We start from the raw sequence: 26,046 nt of genomic DNA on the forward strand, positions 1-26,046 counted from the left end.
TGAACCCTCTGTTTTTTCTGCTGTAAATAGACATTATGATGCAAAAGCTGAAACAGACATAAAAGGAAAAAAACTGCACAGTGAGTGATTTGTGTAAAGTTTTAGGTAGTTGGTGCAATCAGACCCCCTCCCCCCACCCTATATTTGGTCACATGACATCTATGTACAATATTAAGACTCAAAAGAAGTGGAAAGATACCCTGTCTGTCTGTCAGGTTCAAGCAAAGCTGAAGTGACCGAAAATGGACAAAAACAAGTCAGTGTGCGCGACACAATGCAGTGCACATGGTTGGCCGCCGGAGGGTGCACAAGGGACGCCCGGCTTTGGCTCTGCTCTCAAAAGGTGATCACAAAGATGATTTTTGACCCTCATCAAAAAAACAAACAAACAAAAAATTGTCTCATTTGTGACGATTTTTTTTTACAATAATAAAAAAGAAATATTTGTGGCCCAGAGGTGTTTTTCTGGCAATACTTTTTCTCAAAGGGGCCTACAGAGAATTTCACATCAAAGCGTCGAGGTGGCGCTGGTCCCTTGTACATGGAGTAATGTACGGCAACGCTATCTTGAGGATGATTGGGAAATAAACTCACAAATTAGCAAAAAAATTGGACACACTTGGGTTTGAAACAAATAAACGACTGACTTGGTGCTTTAACTTCACCTAACCTGTTAGCGCCATCGTGTTTTGGCTAAACTGTGACGTGAGATCTTAAAAGTCGGTGCCATTCCCGTGATTGTGACCCAAAACTGAGCCTTAAAAAAATAAATAAAAAGACAAAAATTTGAGTATTGATATTAGGAAAAAGTGTTGACGGTGCAGATATGTTTCCTCTTTTAAAGGGACGATATTTGATTGCGTGTGCTTGTGACGTGTGTGTGTGTGTGTGTGTGTGTATGTGTGTGTGTGCAAAGGGTCGCAACAGCGGCATTTAAACCCTTGTTTTCCAGTTGTGACTTCAACATCTGTTAATAAAACACCCAAACACTAGCAACTACAACATTTACAATAACATAAGGGGGTTGAGTTGATTGCCTTCTGCAGCGTTCTTGCCATCAATCATGCCTTTTCTAAATATATATATATATTTTTTGCCCTTGTAGCCATTCATTTTGTAAAATTTAAAAACATGCTTCTTGAAGCGTCACACAGTTCAAAGTACGGCAAGCCAAGATGGACAATAAGCACACTCGAGGAACACAAGAGACGAGCGTAACGGAGGGGTGACATCATCATCATCGTCATCAATACTAAGACAGGAAGTGATGGGAGTGGGTGGGGCTTGGAGGTGGGCGTGGTCAGACGCTCCGTCAAAGGTGCAACAGCATCGAGTCAAAAACAGTACAGGCCAGTAGACGCGTAAACAAGTCATGCTTACACACATACACACGCACGATAAACAGGAAGGAAGGGGCGTGTCCGCTTGGATGCACACACACATCCGTCTGGCATATGAATATAAGTGTTTACATTAAATAAAACCCCCTTTTCCAACACAAAGTATGTTAAAAAGCACTAACAAGAGTAAAAAAGGAGGAAATTAAACTAAAAAAAAAAAGGGTCCCTTTTAGTAACACTATAAAGTCCAAGGTGGACACTGATTATGCAAATTTAGCTCCTCCTGTGCTCCCTCAGCAAAATAAATCATGTGTGTGTGCGTCTGTACATGAAACGTGTGAATATTTTCCAGCCAGCAGACGGGGCGCCATAGAACCTATGTAGCCAGCACAAACATGCACCATCCAACATGGAGGAGCCGCGCCTCCAACGCTGCTGCTGTAGCTGTTGGTCGCTTTTTCAGTCAAGCTAATTATTGTTTTTGATATCTTTCTATTGATATTTGTGTGTGTTTGTGTGTTTTTTAAATAACACTCTCTACGTTGTAATGTGTTTGTGCCCCCAACTTTGTGACGTTACCGTCGTTTAGCAGGCCAACATCCTTCTAGGCACCATGAGGAGGAGAGGCAAGGCTCCAAACAGCTCTCACAGTTTAAACACAGCTGAAAAAGAAGAAGAAAAAAAAAGATGTATAATATCCATATTGCACAAAACGGTTACATTAAGCACTATAATGTTTGCTACATAGTTTTATTTGTGTAGGGTACCAAAATAACTGATCCATAACACTTTCTGGCACAAAAACTAAAAGGAGTAAAGGCCTATTGATGTCCATAAATGAATACATTCACTTACATTCATTTTTTAAACATTCATTTAGAATATTATTTTTCAATAATTAATTTTTACGTCAAATGTAATCTTTTGTTCATTATTAAAATAAGTAATATGCAGTCACATATATTTCAAATGATTGTAGCAACTACTACTACCACTACAGTATGCTGATTATTTTCTCTTTTGGGCAGATTTGTTCTTTTTTAAATCCCCTTCTTGGTCCACTGCTATATACACTTTTTTTCTTTTAAAAAATATTATTATTATTTAAATAAAAATTAAACAAAAAATGTAAAAAGAAGTGAAATACTGGATGTGTAAAATATTTTTTAAACATTTATTAAAACATGTACAAAAAAACATGGCAACTAATAGGTCTTCAACTTATTCATATTTCTTCAATTACATTTGAATGAAATGATAAAAAATAATTTGGAATATATTTTTGTAAATATTCTGCTTTGTACAACTTTATATATGTATAATATACTATATATTTATATATTATGTACTACTTGATATATTATTGCATTTGAAAAAATGTAACATGAAATATATATTTTGTAACCCTAACCCTGACCATTTTCATGACCGCTATCTTCTTTTGAAATGTTGCACCCCCGCCAACCAACAATACATGACGATACGTTGACGTGCTAAAAATCATCCACTAATAGTACATACAAGTAAGACATCAGTGAGTCACATGACCTCACCCGTGTGGCCTTCACTGGAGGGGTGCGGAGGGGGCTCCCGAGCAGTGGAAGTGCACGTTGAGCCACTTGGCGTCGCGGCGATGCCACACACGCGTCTCCTCCGACTGGCAGGAGCGCGGCCGGCCCTGGCTGTCCATGTACTGCGTCAGGCGGATGTAGGCGATGCAGGCCGCGTCCTCGCCGATCAGGTGCACGTGAGGGTTGAGGATGGTGGTGTGCACGGGCTTGCTGTTTTTACTCAACACTGTGGACACCACCATCGTGAAGAAAAGGTTGTAGTACTTGAGGAAATACAGGAACAACTGCCAGACAGCTCGCATATTGGATTACAGTGTGCAGGTGTACCTAATGTTATGTCTGGTGGGTATTAAACTCTTTCAATATCAAAGACGCATTCATATGTTTTTATAATCACGGATGCCCAATCTCAATGACTTATTTATATGTCTTTCACATTTTTTTGCACGAGAGGCAAAAAGAGGTGATGACGCAAATGCACAGTAATGGATATCACTTTTAGAGCAGTTGTAAGCCATAAAAATGGCCACAAGGTGGCAGAAGTGCATCTGGGAAGACCTCGGCATGTGAATTTGAATGGAAAAAAAATACAGTACATGACAGCAAGGAGGAAGTGGAAGAACGTGGAGGAGTGTAGCGTGCAGAAAGTTACGCATTGTAGGGAAATTTTAACGCATGCACACGCACGCGTGCACACACATGCACACACACAGTTCAGTTCCAAATGTGAAAAGTGTCAATAGGTCATTGTGTTATACTTGTCCTGCCCCAGGTGGAGGAAATCAAGTATCTCAGGGTCTTATTCACGAGTGAGGGAAGGTTGGAGCGTGAGGTCGATAGGCGGCGCAGCGTCTGCAGTAATGCGGTCGCTGTATCGGACCGTCGTGATGAAGAGAAAGCTGAGCCGGAAGGCAAAGCTCTCAATTTACCGGTTAGTCTATGTTCCCACCCTCACCTATGGTCATGAGCTTTGGGTCGTGACCAAAAGAACAAGATCATGGATACAAGCGGCTGAAATGAGTTTCCTCCGTAGGGTGGCTGGACTCACCCTAAGAGGCAGGGTGAGGAGCTCAGTCATCCGGGAGGAGCTCAGAGTAGAGCCACTGCTCCTTCACATCAAGAGGAGCCAGTTGAGGTGGCTCAGGCATCTAGTCCGGATGCCTCCCTGGTGAGGTGTTCTGGGCATGCACAGCCGGGAGAAGGCCTCGGGGCAGACCTAGGACACGCTGGAGGGTTTATGTCTCACAGCTGGCCTGGGAATGCCTTGGTGTCCTCCCGGTGGAGCCGGAGGAGGTGGCCAGGGACTGGGAAGTCTGGGCTTCCCGACTGAGACTGCTGCCCCCGCGACTCGGATAAGCGGAGGAAAATGGATGGATGGATGTTATATTTGTAAACAAATGGTTATTTTGATGTAAAACAACCCTTTTTTTAGATATCTGAGCTGTCACAAAAGCAAAAAAATTGTGTCAAAGTGAAAGTTATGCTTGAAATTTGTCTTTTCACAAAAAGCTGTTTTTCCTCCCTTTTTTAGTCGGGAACTGATATTTTCCTGAAACATACCTATGTTCTACTGCTGATTACTAAAAAACGGAAAAGGTAAGAAACAAACCTTTTTTTTCTCTGATGAAAGACGGGAGTCTAACCTTGCTTTCGGTAGGTTCCATGTTTATATAGTCATAGAACACAATATTCTGTGTGCCTTGAAAAATCAGTCAAAATCGTCTAAAATGGCCGGTAGTGGACAGGTTGTCTTTTGAAAAATGGTACGGTACGTACGGTTGTCAAAGTAGAACTTGTGGAAGTCCATGCCCTCCACCAGGTTGCCCAGAGCTTCTGGCTCAAAGGAGGTCAGGCCGGGGTCACAGATCCTCCTGCCGACAAAGAAACACATCAATCTTTCTATTGGCATAAATAATGTCCGTTTGTAGCAAAAAGAAAGAAAGACTTACGTGTAGGCCTCAAAGTCGCCATTGTTGATGGCTTCAATCAGCTGCTCGGTCATCTTGATTATTTCTTGTTTGCGAGCTGAAAGCGCACAAGCAGCAAGGAGGACAGGTTAAAAACTGGCTGAGGGTGAAACATTGAAAGCAATGTTGAAGTTATAATATGGAAGCTTGTAATGTGTCCAATCCACAGCAATGTTAACAGGAACCAGAAAAAACAAGCACAAACAGAAACAATCTGACTTTAAAACCAGGAAAAGCCAGATAAAGCAGCACACCTGGGTGATTAAGCACTCTTCATGAAGTCCTCCACAAACAAAAGTTCACTCTCACAATTATTAGACAACTTGTATCATTTCAAGTACCGTGCCACAGGTTAGCTACAGGTACTGCAACAGGCCCATTTAAAATGGCCACAGGAATTTTTGTAGTTTACTAATAAGCCAATAACGTGAGAATTATCAAGAATCAACAAACAATTCACAAATAAACCCCAAAAAACAAAACAAAAAAACCATAAGTAAGTTACAGCTTCAATTCCGGCATGGACATGGCACATTTTGTTAAAATTTGATTTTGAAAGACGTTTAAAATAAAAAAAAAATCTAATTCATCAAATAAAAATTATTCAGAATTCATTTTCAAATATTGATGACTACTGGGTTTGCTACTGCTTAATTATCTAATTTGTGATTAAAGAAAATTAATTGAATTAGCAGAGAAAAATCAGACACTTATTTTTTTAATTTAACTTGCGTGTGGATTCTAAGTAGAATTGAAAGCAGACATTACGTATTAATCGCTTACAAATTATTTTATTTGATCTGAAACAAGTGTCTCATGGGAAAATCGTGCATGTTCTATACTTATCACATTTAACAAACCAAAAAAAAAAAAAAAAAAAAACTGTGTTCAACTTTATATTCAAAGATTGCCATACAATTGTCCCTAGCCATGGCGGCCGGTTTTTCAAAATAAAAAATCGTGTTTGAATATGGCCTACTGTCAAAAAATGTACCATTTTTAGTTACAATACAAATATAAGGCCTTCAGAAAACGCACTGAAAGACACGTTTTGATATATAGTATTCTTGTCTACAACAGGGCCTCAGTGCCAGTAGGTGGCAGCAGAGGAGAGTAAAGCCATGAAATCACACATGAGTCATTGAAAGAAGAGTAGTGCTGATGTTTATCTTAAAGGGCACACAGAGGTGGACTGACTTACAGTTGAGTGTTTGTGTTGGCTCTTCCTCAGCAGTGCTGCACTGATTTAACACTGCCACGCCTGCACTAGCAGTGACCGCCCACATTACAACACACACACACATACACACACACACATAAATTAATGTGACAATGTACCAACACACCCTTGACGCCCCAGAGGCCACATGTACATGATGCAATGTTTTTAAGAGCCAATAATTCATCTGATGACGAAAGAAAAACAAAATACAGCATTGCGACATACTGAGAGCTGTTTTGACTATTCTGACTCAATCTATGACAGTGTCAACCAAACCTGAGCGTTATTATCTTTGTCAAGGTAGAATTTATGATGTATCTCGTATTGAATCTCAGGTTAGATCAGTGCTTCTCAAATAGTGGGGACGCAGGGGGGTGCGAGAGGCAGGCAGTACTTTCAATGTTACTGCAGACCTGCCAACATGTACATATTTATCGTACTCTATATTTGACTCTTGAATACGCTTGTATGTTTCACAGCTCTCCATTTTGTTGCATTTTCCTGGTTCAGTCTGTACAGTCCAAAAAATAAATACATATTATAAGTTTCTCAATTCTATTCCAACTCAGGTGGAGCGGCGTGAAAACATTTCTGTCCCCTGGGGGAGCATGACAGTATATAATTGAGAACCACTGGATTAGATTGTGCTATTGTACCTAATGTTTTAATGGCCACTGGGGGGCAGAAGAAACAAGGTGAACAAAAAAACACTGAAACACCTGTTAGCTGTTTCACTGCTAATCGCTCATGTGAAGTTCTTCAGATAGTTGCTATATTTTGCCATACATGCACTTTTAACATAGTAACCTCATGTCGTTTACATTCTAACTCAACAACGTTATGTTTTGTAGGCTAAGGTCATAAATGTTAGCTAAGGCCATTGAAATCACCATTGTTACTTTCATTAACCTAATTCACATCATCTCACACACAGACACACACACACACACACACTCACTCACACACACAAAGACGAGAAGAAAGCAAGAAGCCAAAACAGCTGACAAGCCACCCTGGGATCAAGAGCGAGGAAAAAGCTACGAAAGGCTTCCACCCGGTAAGCAGATTAGCTCCTTTCAGGAGGTCCTGAGACTAATTACAGGCTTAAGTGTCTGTGTGATGCCACCATGTGTGATTCAGGCACGACATCGCACAGGGCAATGATGTGATGCACACGCGCATCCTCCATTTAGACATTCTTATATCCATAAGGCCCCGTTTCCACCCGGCCTCTTTGTTTGCATTCCCATTGACATAACGTTAAGCCAAGGGTACCAAAATAACTACCTTGCATTCTAGTATTTTGGCACTCTACTGCAGTGGTAAGTTACTTAAAGCGATGCAGAATTGTCACTACTCCCTTGTGACAATAAGAATGAGATGGGAAGAAGACAAAGGTGGCCGAAAAAGGTAAAGTGGATGGGTTGATATAGTTCTAACGAAGTGATAAAGTCATGAATAAAGTCATAAATAAAACACAAACATTATGTTTAAGCTTGTCAAAGATCGTCTATACAACAGAAGCCCTTGCTGTGTTTAAGGACCAACAGTCGTCCCTCCTTTATCACGGGTAAACGGTTCCAGACTCGACCGCAATAATTGAATTTCTGTGAAGTAGGACTCAAGGTTAATAAATATATTTCGTAGCTAGAGCATAGAAAACCTGTTTGTGACCTTCTAAAACGTTTTTTAATATTATTAGTAATATTAATTAATTAATAATATTGTTAATATTATTAATATGCCCTGTAGACATAAAATAACACCCCTAGAGTCGCCTTCACACTCGGATTACCTAATATAGAAGACATGACAAGCATAATACGACAAAATTCACATGTTAGCATTGGGAAAGTTACTTGTTGTAATGTGGGTTGATCGCATGGCATTAAAAAAAAAGACCGACATCAGCCGATCATCCATCCTCACTAGAACGTTTGTCACTTGGCTGATATACAGGACAGCCAGTCTGACAGTAATCTGCCACACATAGATGTACACTCCGACACCCCTGCTAGCTTTGTTTACATCACATTGCGCAACTCTTTTAGCACAGCAAGCTACCGAGCTAACTAGTTAGCCTCCAATTTATTTATTCTAAACTTAAGAATGGGTTTGAAACGGAGCGGGGAATAAGGACAAAGTAAGAAACCGAAAACCTACCACTTCAACACGGAATGGGAAGAAAAGCTTTTTGTCATGTTGGTCTCTGCATCCATGACTCCAAGTTAAGGTAACGTAATGTAAGGTGATGTCTCATCTGTGTAGCATTACTGACGCCCAGTGAAAAGCCACGATAGAGCGAGGGACGACTGTATTACAAAAATGCTAGTCAAAGATCCTCTAGATGACAGGAGTGTGCTGCTGTTTTTAAGGTCTTATTATAAAAACACTCATCAAAGACCCTTTACAGTGTATGACAAGAGCGCACTGGTCTTTTTAGGACTCTGTTAGGAGCTGCCTAGTTTTGAACCCAACTTGTGGTCCAGTGTGATGTCCGTGGGTCGGGGGTTGAATAGCCCTCATCTAAAGGATTACCTCCAACAGTTTAACTTTTTTGGTGCCACTACAAATGGGCCAAAATTTATGGCAATGAGGAAAAGGGTGATGACAACCACAGAACCAGGAATTGACTTTTTTTTTTTTAACACAGCGCTGGATCTGGCTGCTCAGTGCCGCATGAGCAATACATTGACATACTGGGCTGCTTGGAGTGAGGAGCAAAATGCATGCAGAGAAGGTGAAAGTTGGACGACAAGTACCTTTCCTACCTTTCATCTCCTCCTCTTCGGCGTTGTTGCAGCTCTCCGTGGAGCCCTGAGACACGATGGAAGACCACACGTGTTGGGAAAGACAAGTAAGAGATGAAAAAGGCGCAGGGAGAAATAACATGGCACTACTTTTGATGGTGCGGCTACGGGACACATACTGTACATAAAGACATTGAAGAATATGACAAACAGATGGACACAAAAATCCCTCCCAGGAGCACAAACCAGCCAAGGCAGCAGTCATTGTCCAAGGAGACTAGTTGTTGTGTGCTTGCTAATGTGGAAATCTTACCAATCTTACATCTCGAGCACTACTAAAACTAGGCCTGTCATGATAATCAATAAATCGATTAATCGAACGATAAAAAAACCAAAAACATGTCGATAATGACGCCCTTGATAAATTGACACTTTCACATATGCGGGTGTGTTTCTTCTGCTCGTCTTTCTGTACCACACAGGCTGGATGACAAGAGGGTTCACGCTGCACCTGTCTGTGCGCATTGGTTCTATAGTGGAATCAACTTCAGCATCTTTGTAGAGGCGGGGCCGAGTGGACACAAACAGAGTACTAGCACCAAATTAGCCTCGTGAAAGCATATGCTCACATGAATGAAGGCACAGAAGTGATGTTTTCTGAGGCGAACGCAACAGCCCCAGTGTGGGAATATTTAGATTTTAAACCGAATGAACAAGGTGAGCTGATGAACGCCGACATGAACAGTTTTCTCAACTGGGAAAAAAACAACAACTACCGATTGAAGTGTCTCGGGCAGCGGAGCCTTCGTCCGACAGTCAACGCTTACTGAGCTGTTTGGTCGGCAAAGGAAATATAAACAAAACAGTGCAAAATGGTGCGCGCTAACAGACAGTGTCACTCGCTACATAGCAAAAGAAATATAAACATTCAATATGGTTGTATAGCATTCATTTTATGCCATACAATTGTGATGTTTCCGTGAAACATTAAGAACAGCAACGTGGTTGATCTCGAACGTCTTTCAATGTCAACAGCTTGCAACTCAGCCAACAACATACAGTACATACAGGCAACTTCTGGCTCACACAGGTACACTATACTTGAGTACCATCTGTGGTTAAAATGTGAATTACATGTGAATTAATGAAAAAATAGTCTAAAAAAAATGTTGTCGATAACATTGACTATCAACGATAATTTGTAACACAATTATCGACCAGCAAAATTTGTTATCATGACAGGCCTGGCTAAGACTGTGGAAGTGGTTTAAATTCCTCGCCTTGAGCAATTCTATTTATAGTACTGCAGAGTACTAGCATAGTATCCCAAATAGTTAAAATGTTGTGGTTATTATGGTTTCATGTTTATTATGTTACTTTTAGCCTGAACAAGGAGCAAGCAAGTCAGCATTCCTCTATTCTACTTCATTGGCGCCTTTTGGTTTGGAGTATAAACACAGGATGCTGGCTTGTCCAGATCATCTACAAAATTGTACATGCTAAAAATTTAAACTCCAAAATCACTAATAAAAATAACCTACACAGTTCATGAGATTGTTTTAGCATCCGCCTATGTTAGTGTTAGCAGCGGCTAACGATTAGAGAGGAAGCGCCTTACCTTAGTGCCATCAGCTGGGTTGTGTACCACAGTTGTCTGGGCTTCCTGGGGGGAGGTAGACACACTTTACCATGCGGGGAGGGGGATGAATGATGATGATGCTAGGGAATACCGACGCACAATATTCCATGACAACACAAAGAAAACACCAACACAACGCGTGCGTACACAGCTGCGCGGTGACGGAATGACATCATAGATGACAGACAGCGTCTGTAAGCTTAATGTCACTCTGTAATGTCAATCTCTATTTGAGCGTGATGGGTCATGATATCAAGGTAGAAAAAATCAAGTAATATGAGGGATGTGTTTCGGTAGGTGCTTCTGTTTTAGTTAGCAACAAACAAGCAGTTAATTCTTATTCAAAGCAGTTATGTTTATATTTTTTTGTATCTACTTGGTGAGAGGATGTTTATTGAGAATCCCCTAGTCATGGTTTGGCATTCCCACTCCCCGTGTTTGTAGATTCCAGTGCAAGATATACAACGTTTCATTTTACAGCACACAAGCAGGTAAGCAGGTGACGTCTTGCTGCAAAATGAAAGTCGTTTGTCGTATGCCTGTCAAGAGCTAAGAGCGTAAATACCACACGAGTCTGCAGGCCACAAGCTGGGAGAGACCCTTGAGGCACAAAGCCCGCTGTTTGAATTGCTAATGTCAACGTCGCAATTTATGTTCAAAACAGAAGAAGCACAAAAGGTGAGAAGGGGAGATGGAGGGCCCAGGAGAGAGAGAGACGATTAGGCAGAAGAGGACACTGAGAAGATGCAAATAACGACGAAATGAAGCCATAAGTGAGGTGAGGGATGGAGACAATGAGGAGCTGCTGCTGCTGCTGCTGCTGCTGCTGATGGCCATACTTTTACTTGACAACAACACTGATCTTGCAGCCTCACCCCACAACATGATGCTCCATTAGGAGTGGCTTATGGATATATACCACCATGTAGGATGCCAAAGTACTGCCTCTGTGAGTCATTTATCACAATATCTGCACCTCGGTTGTTTGGGTATTGAAATAACATCTTTCACACCATAAAAAACAATATTGCACCGCAATATAAAAAAAAGTCTGGCCTATTTTTGCACAACAGCCAACTTTTATGTTGATGATTCAGGACTGCGCATGCAGCAAAAGGCTCTGTCCCATACTGCCATTTAATGATTCTGTCTGCATCCACCTAAACATTTACGTCAGACGGAGTCATACTGCAGCAAATTCAAATGTTTTGGCCATGAACAGCAGATAGAACAGCGTGAATAACGTCCAAAAACATCTCAGAAATGCTTGAGAAAGTCTTCATTCAGCCTAGCTTACGGAACATCAAACGCCTGTAATGAATAAACAGGTGGAAAATGTCTAAAGGCCAAACTTTGCCAATCACAACAGTTGTAGCTCTTGGAAGGTCCACATTGCTCGTTTTGAAATTATATCTGGAACATGACAATCTTGGAATATTATTGTTTTGGAGTACTAGGTCCCATAATACACATTCTGCCCTGCAGGAGAGGGAGTTCCTACATGAACTGTGTGAGTAAATAACATGTCATGGCTGTGAAAGCATTCATTTTTATCTTATTGTGGTCAAAACGTTGGGTATTGTCAGTTCCGTAGCCATAAAAGTCTGAAAAGCGGTAAAATTCCGCCCGAGTAATGATGAAAACAACAACAAGAAAAGCAGCCCCACAGTAACTTACAAGAAACACCAGTCGCCATCCAAAGAAATTCTGAACATGTCCAAAGGAATGGCTAGCGGCGTCTATCAATATCTAGATAAATCTAGATATTACTAGATAACCAGGTAAAAAAAAAACAAATAATGTCCAAAAACACACAACTTAACTTTTCAGATGGAATTGTGAAACGGGGCAGTGGGACAAAGCCTTAAGGGACACATTTTTCATTTAGATTATCATTTGTACCGTCAAAGGTCACGGCTGTTGGGCACTGAGGAAAGCCTGCTAGCTTCTTCCACACCTAACTCATCTAAGCATGCCTTTATGCAGCTTGTGTTGTGCACTGGGGACAGAAAAAAGCCTTACAATTGTCCAGAATGTCTTAGAATTAAAATTCAGGGCTTTAGCCTAACCCCTGTATAATTAAATCATTGATTAATAGTTGTGTCTCAAGACTTTTTTTTTTGGCATATTTCCATTGCACAGGTCAAGGAAATGGGTAAGTTAACTCTGTAAGTAAGGGGTGTCCACCGAGGGCCGTATACAGAAAAGATGAAGGGTGCAGGGAGGGCTGCTAATTAAAGATTTTTAGAATATGCTGAGGGACAATTAAAAAAAAAAAACAGCAGAGTGACAAAAATGGCCGCCGGGCCCCACTTTGGACACCCCTGACGTTGGTCTTTCAAGCATAACTTGAACCACAAACCTAAATATTGATACTACATTGCAGTTTTCTGTCTTGCATTGATGATTTTAACAATGTAGACTGTCGACAGGCGAGGTAGCTGTTACGTTTGAAAAAGACAAAAAATAGGCAAGAACGAATGAAAATAAATACAATAGCCGAAGAAAATGTATTCTGTCGTCGTGGATTGTCCTAGTGTGGGTCAGGACGTTTTTTGGTGGCACAAAGAGATGCAAGGATGGAGGATGGACATCAGATACTCAACATGAATGCCATGAGATCTGGTGGCCGACAAGCTTAAGCATCTCCGCTCAGAGACACAGACTAATACCAACGTGATACAGAAAGGGACGGTTTGAAAAGCCACGAAAGGAGACAACGGATGACAAAATGGAAACGGAAGCAACCGACGAGCTCATCTCACCATCAAACAAACACTCGAGCTGGACTTCCTTTTCTGACAGACAGCAAATGGAGAGGAGGAGGGAAATAAATAAAAGCTCATCGGGAAGCAAGAAAAGAATATTAAAAAAAAACAAAAAACAAAACAAGCAGTCCAGTAAAAGAAGAAAACAAAAACGGCTACGTAAGCTGACAGATAAAAAGAAAAATGGCAAGCCATTTGTAGAAAAAAATGGGATAAGGCTGGAAAATAAAGCTTTGACGTCACACTGAATTAAAAAAAAAATCCATGCTTGGGATGTCGTATATTTAATTCTGATGGTGCTTTGCTGCATGCACTACTCACACTGACCACCAGGCCAAAAGAAACAGTTCGCTTTACGGTAAGTCTTACGGTAAAATCTAAGACAGAAAATATGTTTTGCATGTGTACCATCTTTAAGTAATAACATTAACTAGTCCAGCTTAAAACCTTTCCTAAATCCAATAAACCTTGGGAGGTTACACAGAGACAGAGGGAAAAAAGCCATAAAAGTCAGTTTTATTGACGAGTCCTCAAGAGAACTTACCTTCACGCCGTCCGACTTTTTGTTTAGCAAGGTTTTGCAAGCTGCAAGACAGAAATAACAATAATTAAGTCAAGGATGTAACAGCAAAATATATTTTAAAAAGATTACAGTAGCAATGCCACCCACTGCTTACTCAGCTGGGCCCATTAATCAAAATGAAACGTTACATTATTAGTGTCTGCGTTGAATTAACGTCCAGTGATCCTTCCTTACCTTCCGTTTTTAAAAGTTGGAAGGAGTGAAGCAATAAAGACGGTAAAAAGAAAACATGGGTGTATTTATTTAACATTGGCATTTCAGAAAATGTGCAGACAAAACACCACTCAGAGGTGTTGGGGGTTCGTTCATTCATGCGTTGGCATGCGGCATTCACGGCTAAGACAATGAAAACACACATTTTAATACATGTTGTGCATTAAAGATGCTAGGTCAGTATATTGTACTATAAGCTATATAAGCTTGGTGTTATAGGCGACAAAGCAAATTAGTATAATGTCTAATCATAATTCTCATTAACAATGAATTAATTTCATTTCCAGAACATGCCAATAAAAAAAAAACAAGCTGCGGGCAGGAAATGGCTCCCTTGCCACACTTTGGCAACCCCTGGCTTACAGTGGAAGAAAAAGCATTTTTGCCATACTTGTACTGCATATCTTTGAAGTCGTCCATTAACATATCATTACATTTGAGTTTAAGAGCTGGTCAGCATTGGAAGATGGTAGTAGTAGCAGCTGCGTGATGTGCAACCTAAAATCTGCGAGCACTTGACTTGCATGGAACCAGGGGGATGTAACATTCAAGATGCAGTTGGCGTGTTAAAAAAATCCTAAAGTAAAACTGAAAAGCCAGTTTAATAGATTCTCTCTCTATTTTTTTTGTTGAGTGACTACTTTTTAATCAGAAACATTTCTTAGCTGTTAGATTTAAATAATAATAAAACTACAGACATTGCATACTACAAGAAGACTGACCAGACTGATCGCAGTGCATTTGATCAAAAATCCTGAGACTTTAACACACACAAGAACAACAAAAAAAGAAAAGTCAGTGTATCATAACATTTGATGTACATCCTTCCAATGCCTTTTAATGGCCTTTTTTGGCGTTTTTGGTGTTTGCTACCTTTGAATACAAGGTCACTCCTTGAATAAAAATAAAATAGAAAATAAAAAGAATATATTAAACTGTAAAATGCGGCAATTTAGCCTGAAGAAGAATTCAAATTGTACACTGAAATGTACATTGAAGAATGAAAGTGGTTACTAACTAATAATAATATCTTGCATGTGATAGATAGATAGATAATAATGGAAAGAATAAAGATAGTACTGCATGCATATCAACACAGCAGGCAGGCAGGACATTGAAGTGCATTGCATTTATCATGAACTGTAGAACCATGCAGACTGGCACACTGTCTGCTCTGCTCAAACAACACATGCTTGGCTGGCCCTTAGAGGCAAAGCCATGCAGGGGGGAGGAGGTGGGGGCAGGCACTGACTGGGCATCGGCCAAGTACCGTGGAGATAAAAATGATGCAAATGTCGCAGAAATGGGAGCATTACAGAAGATACCTTTCTGATTGGAGTATGATGGCTATGCGGTAAAGGGCTGCTTATGTCAGTCACAGGAGTGTTGCATCCACACATGCGACATCAACAACCGAGCTTTCTTTTTTATTTTCTAATGCATGTGCGTCCAAGATGCCCTAGTGCAATGACAACCAATCAAGAGTGGTCCATCAGTCGGGGGTGGGGAGGGGTGATTGGGTCTATTCAGGCAGCCCCAGGCCTACATGCCAACAACCCAAATGCAAAGATGGCGAAGTCCTGACCGGACTGTAGCCGTCTATAGCAGACGTACCTTCCTGTGCCATGGCGGCAGTGCTGGTGGTGGCGGCAGGGCTCGTATGCTGCCGTCCCACTAGGGGACAGAGAGGGATTCAGCCTCACTTAAGTCTTTCAGGCTCAGGATGTCATTGACGTGAAACAGCCAAAATCCCGCGTGACCCTTAATAACTGGGACATTCTCTTACTTAACCCTCTTCCCTGTGCCTTCATTCAACACTTTAATATTTGAGTGACTTCACACTCATGCTTGAAGCTTTCCAGATGTCTGCACAGTCTGGATCAATCCCGGCCAATCGAAAGCAGTTGGCAGTCACCCACGGGAGCGGCTTTGCTTACATGAAGGCATTAAAACACCAGCAGCATTAATGCATCAGCCTAAAAAGCCATCGGCCAGCCATCCCACAGACTGGGTGCTCCATCAAGAGTGTACAGCGCCTTTCAAAGTGCTTACAGGGAAGAAATTGGAGGCAACACCCCGAAGTGCCGAGCCAAAACTGCACAATAAATAAGGCTTGCCCTCCCTGGGATGTCAGATTTAGAAAATATGCTGAGATTTTCAACTCGGTAGTCTCAAATCTAATAGAGACAACATCAAATCTTAAATTGCACTTACCAGAGAAATTCCTGGACACCAGCATGGTTGTGAGGATGGCTCCCTACAGAGACATTATGAATAGGATTAGGAATCAGAAAAGGTTTGTGTGTGTGTGTGTGTATGTGTGCACATGCATGTCCACCCTTACTTTCAGTTTCCTTCGAGCGTTGAACTTGCGCAGACATTCCACAGTCTCTTGGCGATGCATCATGGAAGCCACTGTGGAGCGTTGCTGTGTGTGTAAAGGAGATAAAATAACACATGAGCACATTACATAAGGTAACACACAAATATTAATTTGCATATACCAAAAGAATGAGTAGATGCTAACAAAGCTGCACGGCTAATAATGACCCTGCACCAAAAGCACACCACCACAGGAGTGTTGTTTGTTCCTGAAAGGGCACTAGTGAGCCACAGCTGTTCTGCTGACTTGACTGTGTGGAAATTCACTTTGGAGTGAGACGTGAGCAAAGTAGCAAGTTTGGCTGGGGAACATCTTGAGGAAATGAATGTAAGCCACTGTTCATGTGCTGTGAAGTGATGGAAAAAGTGTGCAAGTTGTGCAAATGTGCTTCTAGTCATGGTTGCACCAGGCAGACTTTACACTAAAATGAAGTCCCCGCATGACTTCATTAGGCGGGAAGTCGAAAAAATGGGACCGTTTGCATGAGGAGAACAAATATGAATGCAAAGACCGAAAGATGTGTCACTTACGCAGACCCAGGGATGCTTGAGGGCCTGGTCGGCAGTGATCCTTTTGGCAGGGTTAATGGTTAGCATCTGATTGATCAGATTCTTGGCCTCGGGGGTCACTGTGTCCCACTCTGGAGATGGGAACTGAAAGAACAAAGACAACATGTTTGGTCATGCCTTGACCACCTCAGAACCTTTTCCTATATACAGTGAATCCCAGCAGCATTTACATCTCTGCAAATTAATTGTTATTATTTATTTATTTTTCTCTCTGAAAATAGGTTGGGTTTTTTCCCCCACCCCGCAGAAAACATGTGTCATTCACCCTAACTCTGCAATAATTAATGAATATGCGTTGGTGGATATTCTTGTAGAAGATCTGAATTTTCCCGTATTTTCTATCTTTTTCCCTTACTTTGCTGGAACGTTTCCCTTACTTTATAATGCAACGTTGGCAGGTATGGATGTAGCATGAGCCTGACAACCGGGCTAAAGACCACAACGTGAGTCAGATTCCATCATCTTTCAGTATAATCCATTAGTGGTGAACACCTATACATTTTATCATTTAAAATACATTTAATAAGTGTGTGAGGCATATTTAGGACTTAAACCTGTATTGTGCTTCTATGCATTTACATTGTAGCTTGTTGCCGTGCTTTGCCGCGAGTGAGCAATGGCAATTGAAGGGAGATGGGGAGGGTTCTGGAGCTGAATCTAATCTAATAGTTAGTATATAGTATAGTATAGTATAGCTGATCCGAAATCATAGGAGAACATCAAAGCGAATAGCAGGAATTTACAGTACCAAATTTCCTCATACAGTGGCCATCTTGTTTATTTTGTCAATTGTAGAAGTAACAGGGATCTATAAAGGGCTAAGGTATTTATTTGTACCAGTACATTTTCACAATACCATCCTTGCATCCATTTTCTTTCCCACTTGTCCTTATTAGGGTCATTTGTAAGACTGGAGCCTATCACAGCTGACTTCTAGAGAGGTGAGAGCTGGTCGCCAACCAATCACAGGGCACATACAGACAAACAACTATTCACACTAACATTTACACCCTATGGACAATTTAAGTCTCCAATTAGCCTAACATGTTTTTGGAATGTGGGAGGAAGCCTGAATACCCGGAGAAAACCACGCATCCACAGGGAGAACATGCAAACTACACAGTTCCAAAGGAGATTCGAACCCTCGATCTCCTAACTAAAATGCAGCATGCGGCCCTTTTCTGATTCTGTCGTGGTATCATTTTATTTCATTTTTTCCAGCTTTCTCTTTAATGTCCACCATGAATTTCAGCTTTACAGATGCCATGTCTACTGTGGAGCCAGTTTTTGTTGTGGTACTGGTGTCTACCATGACTATCAGTTGATAGTGAAGGTATTTACATCCACCCAATGGCTCATCTTATTGTTTTCCTGAGGGGAAAAAATGAGAAGTCTATCTGAGGTGCGGTGTCTATTATAGCACTGGCCTCTATTTGAGGAAAATACAGAACTTTTGATACGAAATTGAGCTGAACTCATGCATGAACGTGGAGCATCAGATATATACTGACATCATAAGCACCAGCTTTGATTTGCTGGTACAGTTTGTGTTGGTCCTCGTCCCAGAAGGGAGGATAGCCCACCAGCAAGATGTACAAGATCACACCTGAAACAAGCACACACACGTCAAAAATGTGTTATGTGTTCATGTTGTTAAGAAAGAAACTAATGACTCAACTAACCACATGCCCATATGTCCACCGGCTTCCCGTACGGGTCCTTTCTCAGCACCTCTGGCGACAGATACCCAGGAGTCCCTGCAAAGCCTTTCAAGACAAAAACAAACGTAAGAATGAAGTGTTCAGGCTACATGTCAGGTGTTTGTGGTGACTTTGGCATGACATGGACCTACCAAACCACGCCTGTTGGTCCCCCTGGACCTCAATAGCCAGGCCGAAGTCTGCTAGCTTCACCGCTGCTCCCTTCATCTTACTGGCCAAGAGCAGGTTCTCCGGCTGGAGACACGCACGCATGGACGCACGCGCGCGCGCACACACACGCGCGCGCACACACACACACACACACACACACACACACACACACACACACACACACACACACACACAATAGGGTATGATAATACCACAAATGTTTTCAAGAAGATATAAAAGTCAACTAATGGGTCACGTTTATCCTTAAATCAGTTCTCGGAAGTTTGGCCTGACATGAGCTGAATCACAGAACAGTCACGTTCTAACAAGATGGTGAAGGGCAGAAGTGATGAGTGTGCCCTCTATCATGTCTTGCATGAGTGGCTGAGCTGCAGGAACATGTTAACCTCTACATGTTGACCTTTTATTTACTTCTTTATTTGTATTTTTAAGCTTTTTTTCTTCTTTCTTTTCTTTCATGACTAAATAAGTTATATCTATTTCTTTCTCTCAACACACCATAACACCGGGTGTGAACTAATTATTAGTAACCGCTGAGACATGGGGGAAAGGGTAGAATTAAATAATCTCTGCTTCTTCCGATTCCTTTTTGGACATGTTCAATTGTGCAAATATAAGCATGTGATGTTCTTTATTGTACAGCAACGTACTAAGCACGTACGAAACAAGTAAACCATGAGGAAATGATAATGCATGATATGCAAAGGAAAGAAAAACAACTTTTCTTTCAACATTGTGATGTCCTAATGTGCATATTAGGGTAGTTGACCCCACTGCATGTTCATACAGGTTGAGTCTAAAAAGAATGCACATTGTACAGATGTTTTTCTTGGGAGTCTCAACATGACTCTACAAGCTCCATTGATAGAGTTTCAGTGCCCTCCAAACAAATTCTTTGCAGCAGTCATCTCACACTTGGACCATACAGGTATATCTGGGCTCTTGCTAATCCATGGTTTCCATCAGAGGAAGCATGGAAGAATGGCAAAGCAGCAAAGACACATGGAGCTGATGTGCCTAGACAGATAGAGATAGATAAATAGGAGGTGGCGTAATGAGTCCCTACGCTGGAGCAGCAGCAACAGCAGCCAGGTGACCTCACCCCTGCCAGGGTTACCATGGCAACTCAGCCTGACAGCATTTTCCTGATGTTTTTTTTCCCCCCTCTAAGCGGCCCTGACAATTTCAGGGAGGCAAAACTATGACAAGTTTATCTTCTTCAGTCTTACTTTTGTTTGCAAGGTTGTGCAGTTGTTCATTTATCTCCGTAGGGAAGAATAAAATACATCTAAAATGGCCATCCGTTGGGGGAATTAGTGAGGAAATTATAATACCAATGGCCTTTGTGGACATGTTGGACATTGGATTATGACAGTGCTTATAATTCACACTCCAAATAAAAGAGGAATAAGATTCTTAAGATTCAAAGTTGTGGTGAAGAGGAACCTAAGCCGACAGGCAAAGCTCTCAATTTACCGGTCGATCTACGTTCCTAACCTCACCTATGGTCATGAGCTTTGGGTAGAGACCGAAAGGACAAGATCGCAATTACTTGTACAAGCGGCCGAAATGTGTTTTTTCCATAGGGTGGCTGGGCTCTCAGAGATAAGGTGAGAAGCACCGTCATCTGGGAGAAACTCGAACTAGAACCGCTGCTCCTCCTCGTCGAGAGGAGCCAGATGAGGTGGCTCAGGCATCTGGTCAGGATGCCTCCTGGACACCAGGACAACCGGTAGGAGGCTTCGGGGAAGACCCGGGCCACACTGGAGAGACTATGTCTTTCAACTGTCCTGGGAATGCCTCGGGATCTGCTGGGATGAGCTGGACGAAGCAGCCGAGGAGAGGGAAGTCTAGGCTTCCTTGCGTAGGCTGCTTGTCCCAGCGACTCGACCCGGATAAGCGGAAGAAAATGGACGGATGAATGTGTGTGAAATAGAATACTTCTGTCAGAAGCTTGCATACTGTCTGGCTCTTGTCCAGCTTATTTTTACCTTCAACTACGTGAAAGCCAAAGTGCTTCCGGATGCTTGCTGTAAATCCAGCGGGTGTGGGTCGGAGTTTACGCTCAGCCATTCTGGTAGCGTCTAACACTTCAGTGCACCACCATAAACTGTCTGGGTGGCACGTCCGCTTTCCTTCTTTTTGTTCCGTCAGCATTGATTATTGACATTTATGAACCGATTAATAATCGTTTACGTCCGCATCGCAATGCATCCAAGAATCCATCACTTCCCCCGCCCCTAGTAAGTACACTATGTACACTGCGTACTTAGCTGCTGAGGGCGCAAAGTTTGACAATATAGTGCTGTCCCGAAGATTGCTACACACTTACCAGAAATCACAAACGCAATATTACTCTGCTTTTTTTGTTCTCTCCTTTTTAATTGTGAATTGCAAGTTGAAGTTCTTCTGCTGCCTGGTCAAGATGGTGACTTAGGGTGGTTAGGGTGCATCGTTGCACCATTCAGGGCGTGTTGAGTGCAACATCAGGGTACTCTACAATACACTGTGTTTTGCTGTACTTCTCAGTATGAAAGTGCGCAAATTGAGACACAGCTGATGAAATTCGCCCATAATCAATCTGTCATCTTTCACTGTATTATTGCCACGTCATAACAAAGCTGATGAGGTCAGCATGCGGTGGGGGTGAATAATCTTGCAGAGGGGGGGTGAATAATGTTGGGGGGGGGGGGGGGGGGGGGGGGGGTCGTCACTGGACATGATCTCAAGAACGACCAGCTAAAAATAGCATCTGTCCTGCTGTCGTCACGCTCAGATTCAGCAGAATGGGAGGGAGGAGAAAGGCGGAGGGGTGTACTGTAGACAAAACAGGGGTGTTTGTGTCGACACAGACTGATGAATTAAGAGACATAGACAGGGGGGCGGGGCAAAACAGGTGAAGACAGGCAGGAATGACTCTTAAGTTGCCGCTAACGTCATGGGCTGATGTCAGCACAGCTGTTTGCCAATCTGCCACCCCTTTCGTCTCACAACCAAAAGCTATGACGTGTAACTTAAGACCATGTGCAGATGTTACACAATAGCTCACCTTAAGGTCCCTGTGCACGATGTCATGCTGGTGGATGTGGCTGACGCTCTCCAGAATCTGATTGATGCAGTGGCTGTGACAGACACAAGAAGACAAAGCATGCTTACACACACACACGCACACGGAAGGCACATCTATCTGGCTCTCTTTGTAGCGTTATTTGGCAAGCTTCACACAACGACAAGGAAAGGAAAAACAAGTCCAGGTGGAATGAGGAAACAAAAGATCAAACCCTTGATGACATTTCTTTTTTTGAGTGCCAAACACATTCTGCCACTGTCCTTTTTTTAGCTTATATGTGGGTAAGCATTGTGGCCGACACCACAGTGTGACATCACAGGGAGCACATCTCTGCAGAGAAAGTCTGTATTGACAGGATGAAACCCAAAAGGGAAGGGATGTGTGTGTTTGTGCCGTCAGCACGACGGTCTTACATAAGCTAAGTCCTGAGCTTGCACATCTGCATTTTTCTTTCTGGTCTGGTGCACAGTTAAGATCACTGTGAATCACGCTGAGCTTGACATTTGTTATGAAGGTTTTGGGGATGAGCTGGGATGTTTTGTTAGCAGGATTACACAAACTGCCGAACTATATAGAGGGCTGGGGCATAGACTAAGCTAAAAGCTATATAATAAAGACATCATCCATTTTTGCAACATTTTCTTGGTGTCTATGAAGGTGTGCAATTTGGTGGTAATCCAAATTAGATTGCTGGTGGAGGTCTGGAGGGACTGGTCACAGGTCTGGAATTATTTGCAAGTAAGATGTCAATACCTTTAATACTTCTAATCCAGGGGTGTCTAAACTGCCACATACGGAAAAATTAAAAAGGATGCAGGGGCCACTTTGCTATTTTGGAAACCAACCCATGTAGATTTCTGATGAAGGTGAAAAAGCGTATTATTAGTACGAACTTTGGTCTTTGCTCTCCCCCCCCCACACATTTTTGATGGGTTTTTTTGTTTACATTTTCCAAATATTTCAACTTTCTTCTTAAATAATCTTTCATTAATTGTATTTTTGTTATATCATGACTTTATTCTTAGAATATTTTACTTTATTAATATTAAATATTGACCATATTAATTAACATTACATATTAATTAATAGTAATTTATTATTAAATTAATATTAGAACTTTTCCCCCAACCTTATTTTCCAAAAATCACTTTATTCGTTGTTTTGTTGGTTTCTCATAATATTACAGCTTTAAGAAAATGTCTTTAATATTTCAATTTTATGCTACTAAAATTGTTATTTTTCTCTCAGAATATTAATATTTCCTCATTACATTCTCATAAAAAACAAAAATTTTCTAATATTTTGACTTTATTCTCATAAAATTACTGCTGATTTTTCCACTTTTGCTGTTGTTTTTTTTGGTTGTCTTGTTAAAATCTATTTTTAGAATGTGCCATGGGCCAATATAAAAAAACAGCCACCTGCCGCAAATGGCCCCCGGCCAGCACTTTGCACACCTCAGGAAGAATCACTCAGAGTCGCAAGCAGCATTTGGCACTTTGTCCTATAACTTGTTCATTACACAGCATTAGTGTGAGGGAAGAGCTGCTGCCTGTAGCCGTATCAGTAATGAAGTGCTGGACAATATGGGATACTGGTAAGAAAGCCAATATGAAGCATCTCTAGTTTTGATATTTTATGTATACATTTTCATACAGTACATGCAGTTGTCTAAAAGCAGAAATATAAGAGACAAACCTCATTTTGTGGCCTAATTTACAGTATTTTACGCAATTTTGACACAGAATTTTGGTATTTTACAGGCTGTTTTGAGAAATACATTTTCTCAGTTGGACTTCTGCAAAACTGGCGTCAGCTTTATTCTGTGCGGCCCAAGCAGGTTATAAACGGACATGGAAATGCTGATCACTGCAACGGTCGTGAGCAAACCCCCAAACTAAGGTTTCAGCGCTTCATTACTTATTGATAAAATGGCATTCAGAGAACCGCATGCTCACACAGATGGAGTGAATACTGGCTGCCGAGAAACCAAAGAGGCTCCTTGCCCACTTAGTGCTTCACAGAATTCACACACACACAAACAGACACAGACACATACAACAACATACGATGGCATAATAACATGATGAAATGTTGCATGAGGTCATGCGGTACCTGGCATCTGCCTCGCTGTAATATTCTCTGGCGACGATGTCCTCAAACAGCTCGCCACCAGTGACACTGCGCAGAGAATAGACGGTAAGTCTGTGCTAGTCTGTAAATGTGTGGTGTGCGTCTGTGCTTACAGGTCAAAGACGAGGTAATGGAAACCTTCCTCTGAGATACTGTCATGGAGTCGGACTAGTGAGGGGGAAATAGAACACAGCAAACAATTAAATATCAATGAATATGGTGAAATTCCTAAAATAAGTCATCTTCTCTTGCGTGGATGCTATCTGGTTAACAAGGAATCACGGCAGAAAGCCTTATTATAATACAGCACATGCATGTTCATTTTCAATTATCATGTCTTGTCCTGTTCATGCAAGACTGTGCAGGACTAACTCACCAATGTTTGGATGTTTGAGCAGACGACAGATTCTTGCCTCTCGCTCCAATTTCTGGTGATCTGAAAGGAGAGAAACGAGGCAGATGGGACATTTAGATGTGACAAAAGCAATGGGGCTTGGCTACAAGGAAACAGGAACAAAATTAAGCCTACATTAATACCATTATGTCATGGTAACATTAAAGTTCAATGCATCCACCCATGGCAAAGAACTTTAATGGGGACAGTAGACCCTCACACAGCTCCAAGATCCTCACAATCTTTTAAATGGGCACAATTCTTAAATATTCTTCCGTTTATTTCCATTTTCCTGGAGGTGTAATGGACAGATGTACTAATTATTGTGTACTTTCAACAATAACCGGATGCCAGAAAGATAAAAAACAAAACACTTAGGGAGACAAACAAGCTAAAAGGCTAGAAGCATTTGACTTTTGTTGAGCATGCACATGTAGGACGACAGACGGCTGCATACTGCGCGCGCACACACACACACACACACACACACACACACACACACACACACACACACACACAGCTGCAAATGGCCTTTTGCACTTAGTGAAATTAGTCTAGTGGGTGTGGCTTTAATATAATCATTGTCTACTAATGATTTTAATGGCGAGGAGAGGATGCCCCTCTGTGTGTGTGTATGTTGACAACACACAGCCTAGCATAGGCACAGGGAGCAGAGAGTCAATGGTCATGTTCAAAGTGGACACCCCATCACCACCCACCAGCTGTCCCACCGTGGGACAGATGGGCCGCTTACGTGGGTGAAAGCATCTGTGTGGGTTTGTTTTGTTGTTGTTGTTTTGAGCGTGACAGGGATGGAGAGGCACTGGACACCCTTATTAATCCCCCCAGGTCCCTGCCCGCCTATTAAAAAAATGTAGTTAAATTTAGTTTGGGGCATCCCTAATATATATATATATATATAGTTTAGCGCGCAAGATACTTTTAAAGGTAGGACTAATCATATAGACATGGTTATAGATCAATTTGTGGAGTGATTTAGAATATTTGACTCTTTTTTTTTTTACAAAATCTCTTCAACGCAATAATAATTTATTGACGGTCCCTAGTATAAACAACTAGCCGTTGGAGCGGCACTTCCCGTGCAAGCTCCCCGCACCATGACACAGCAGTCCGGGCACAGTGAGGGGAAACTAAAGCTGTAGCTACGGAGCCGAATAGCCAACGTGAAACCAACTTAACCACGGTACACCGCGGACATGTCTGCTTGGTGGCAACCAGCTCTGAGGCGCATTACCGCACCTACCATGTTGGAGTATGGCTCAGAGTTACGAACGTTATACAGCAAATCGTCAGTCGGTCTCAATCCTGAAGATCGGATTGGGACTTCCCTAAAAAATATAAAAAATGCCCCAGTTTTCATATGATTTGTTTTTTGTCTAATATTTTCACCAAAATGTTTGGACTACTCCCATCATTGCTTGTTTATTCATTAGCTAGGTAGTTGCCACCAAGCTGAGGCAGAGTGACAGCCAAGGCAAAGGGAATAAATAAAGATGTCAGAAAAGTCAAACTGCAATGACTTTGATAGGTG

General features: G+C 41.7%; 1 protein-coding gene across 10 annotated transcripts in view; it reads right to left on the reverse strand.

Moving 5' to 3' along the window:
* Positions 1-582: 582 nt before the first annotated feature.
* Positions 583-26,046, reverse strand: part of camk2g2 (calcium/calmodulin-dependent protein kinase (CaM kinase) II gamma 2) — a 40,566-nt gene continuing 15,102 nt past the window's right edge. The window contains exons 3-21 of one of the 10 annotated variants that reach the window (XM_054798456.1): positions 24,477-24,536; positions 24,214-24,268; positions 24,083-24,148; positions 21,947-22,019; positions 18,858-18,960; positions 18,688-18,771; positions 18,517-18,611; positions 16,967-17,089; positions 16,398-16,481; positions 16,268-16,310; positions 15,668-15,727; positions 13,802-13,842; positions 13,255-13,287; positions 10,469-10,513; positions 8,872-8,917; positions 4,861-4,936; positions 4,688-4,782; positions 2,894-3,137; positions 583-2,002 (exon numbers count right to left, since the gene is read on the reverse strand). In XM_054798456.1, coding sequence (XP_054654431.1) covers positions 2,905-3,137; positions 4,688-4,782; positions 4,861-4,936; positions 8,872-8,917; positions 10,469-10,513; positions 13,255-13,287; positions 13,802-13,842; positions 15,668-15,727; positions 16,268-16,310; positions 16,398-16,481; positions 16,967-17,089; positions 18,517-18,611; positions 18,688-18,771; positions 18,858-18,960; positions 21,947-22,019; positions 24,083-24,148; positions 24,214-24,268; positions 24,477-24,536 — 1,415 coding nt within the window. In that variant the 3' untranslated portion in view covers positions 583-2,002; positions 2,894-2,904. Of the gene's footprint in view, positions 2,003-2,893; positions 3,138-4,687; positions 4,783-4,860; positions 4,937-8,862; positions 8,918-10,468; positions 10,514-13,254; positions 13,288-13,801; positions 13,843-15,667; positions 15,728-16,267; positions 16,311-16,397; positions 16,482-16,966; positions 17,090-18,516; positions 18,612-18,687; positions 18,772-18,857; positions 18,961-21,946; positions 22,020-24,082; positions 24,149-24,213; positions 24,269-24,476; positions 24,537-26,046 lie in introns of all 10 variants that reach the window. The other 9 variants (XM_054798448.1, XM_054798447.1, XM_054798449.1 and 6 more) reach the window with 9 other exon arrangements.

This window comes from Dunckerocampus dactyliophorus, chromosome 14 (assembly GCF_027744805.1).
Source record: "Dunckerocampus dactyliophorus isolate RoL2022-P2 chromosome 14, RoL_Ddac_1.1, whole genome shotgun sequence".
NCBI lineage: Eukaryota > Metazoa > Chordata > Actinopteri > Syngnathiformes > Syngnathidae > Dunckerocampus > Dunckerocampus dactyliophorus.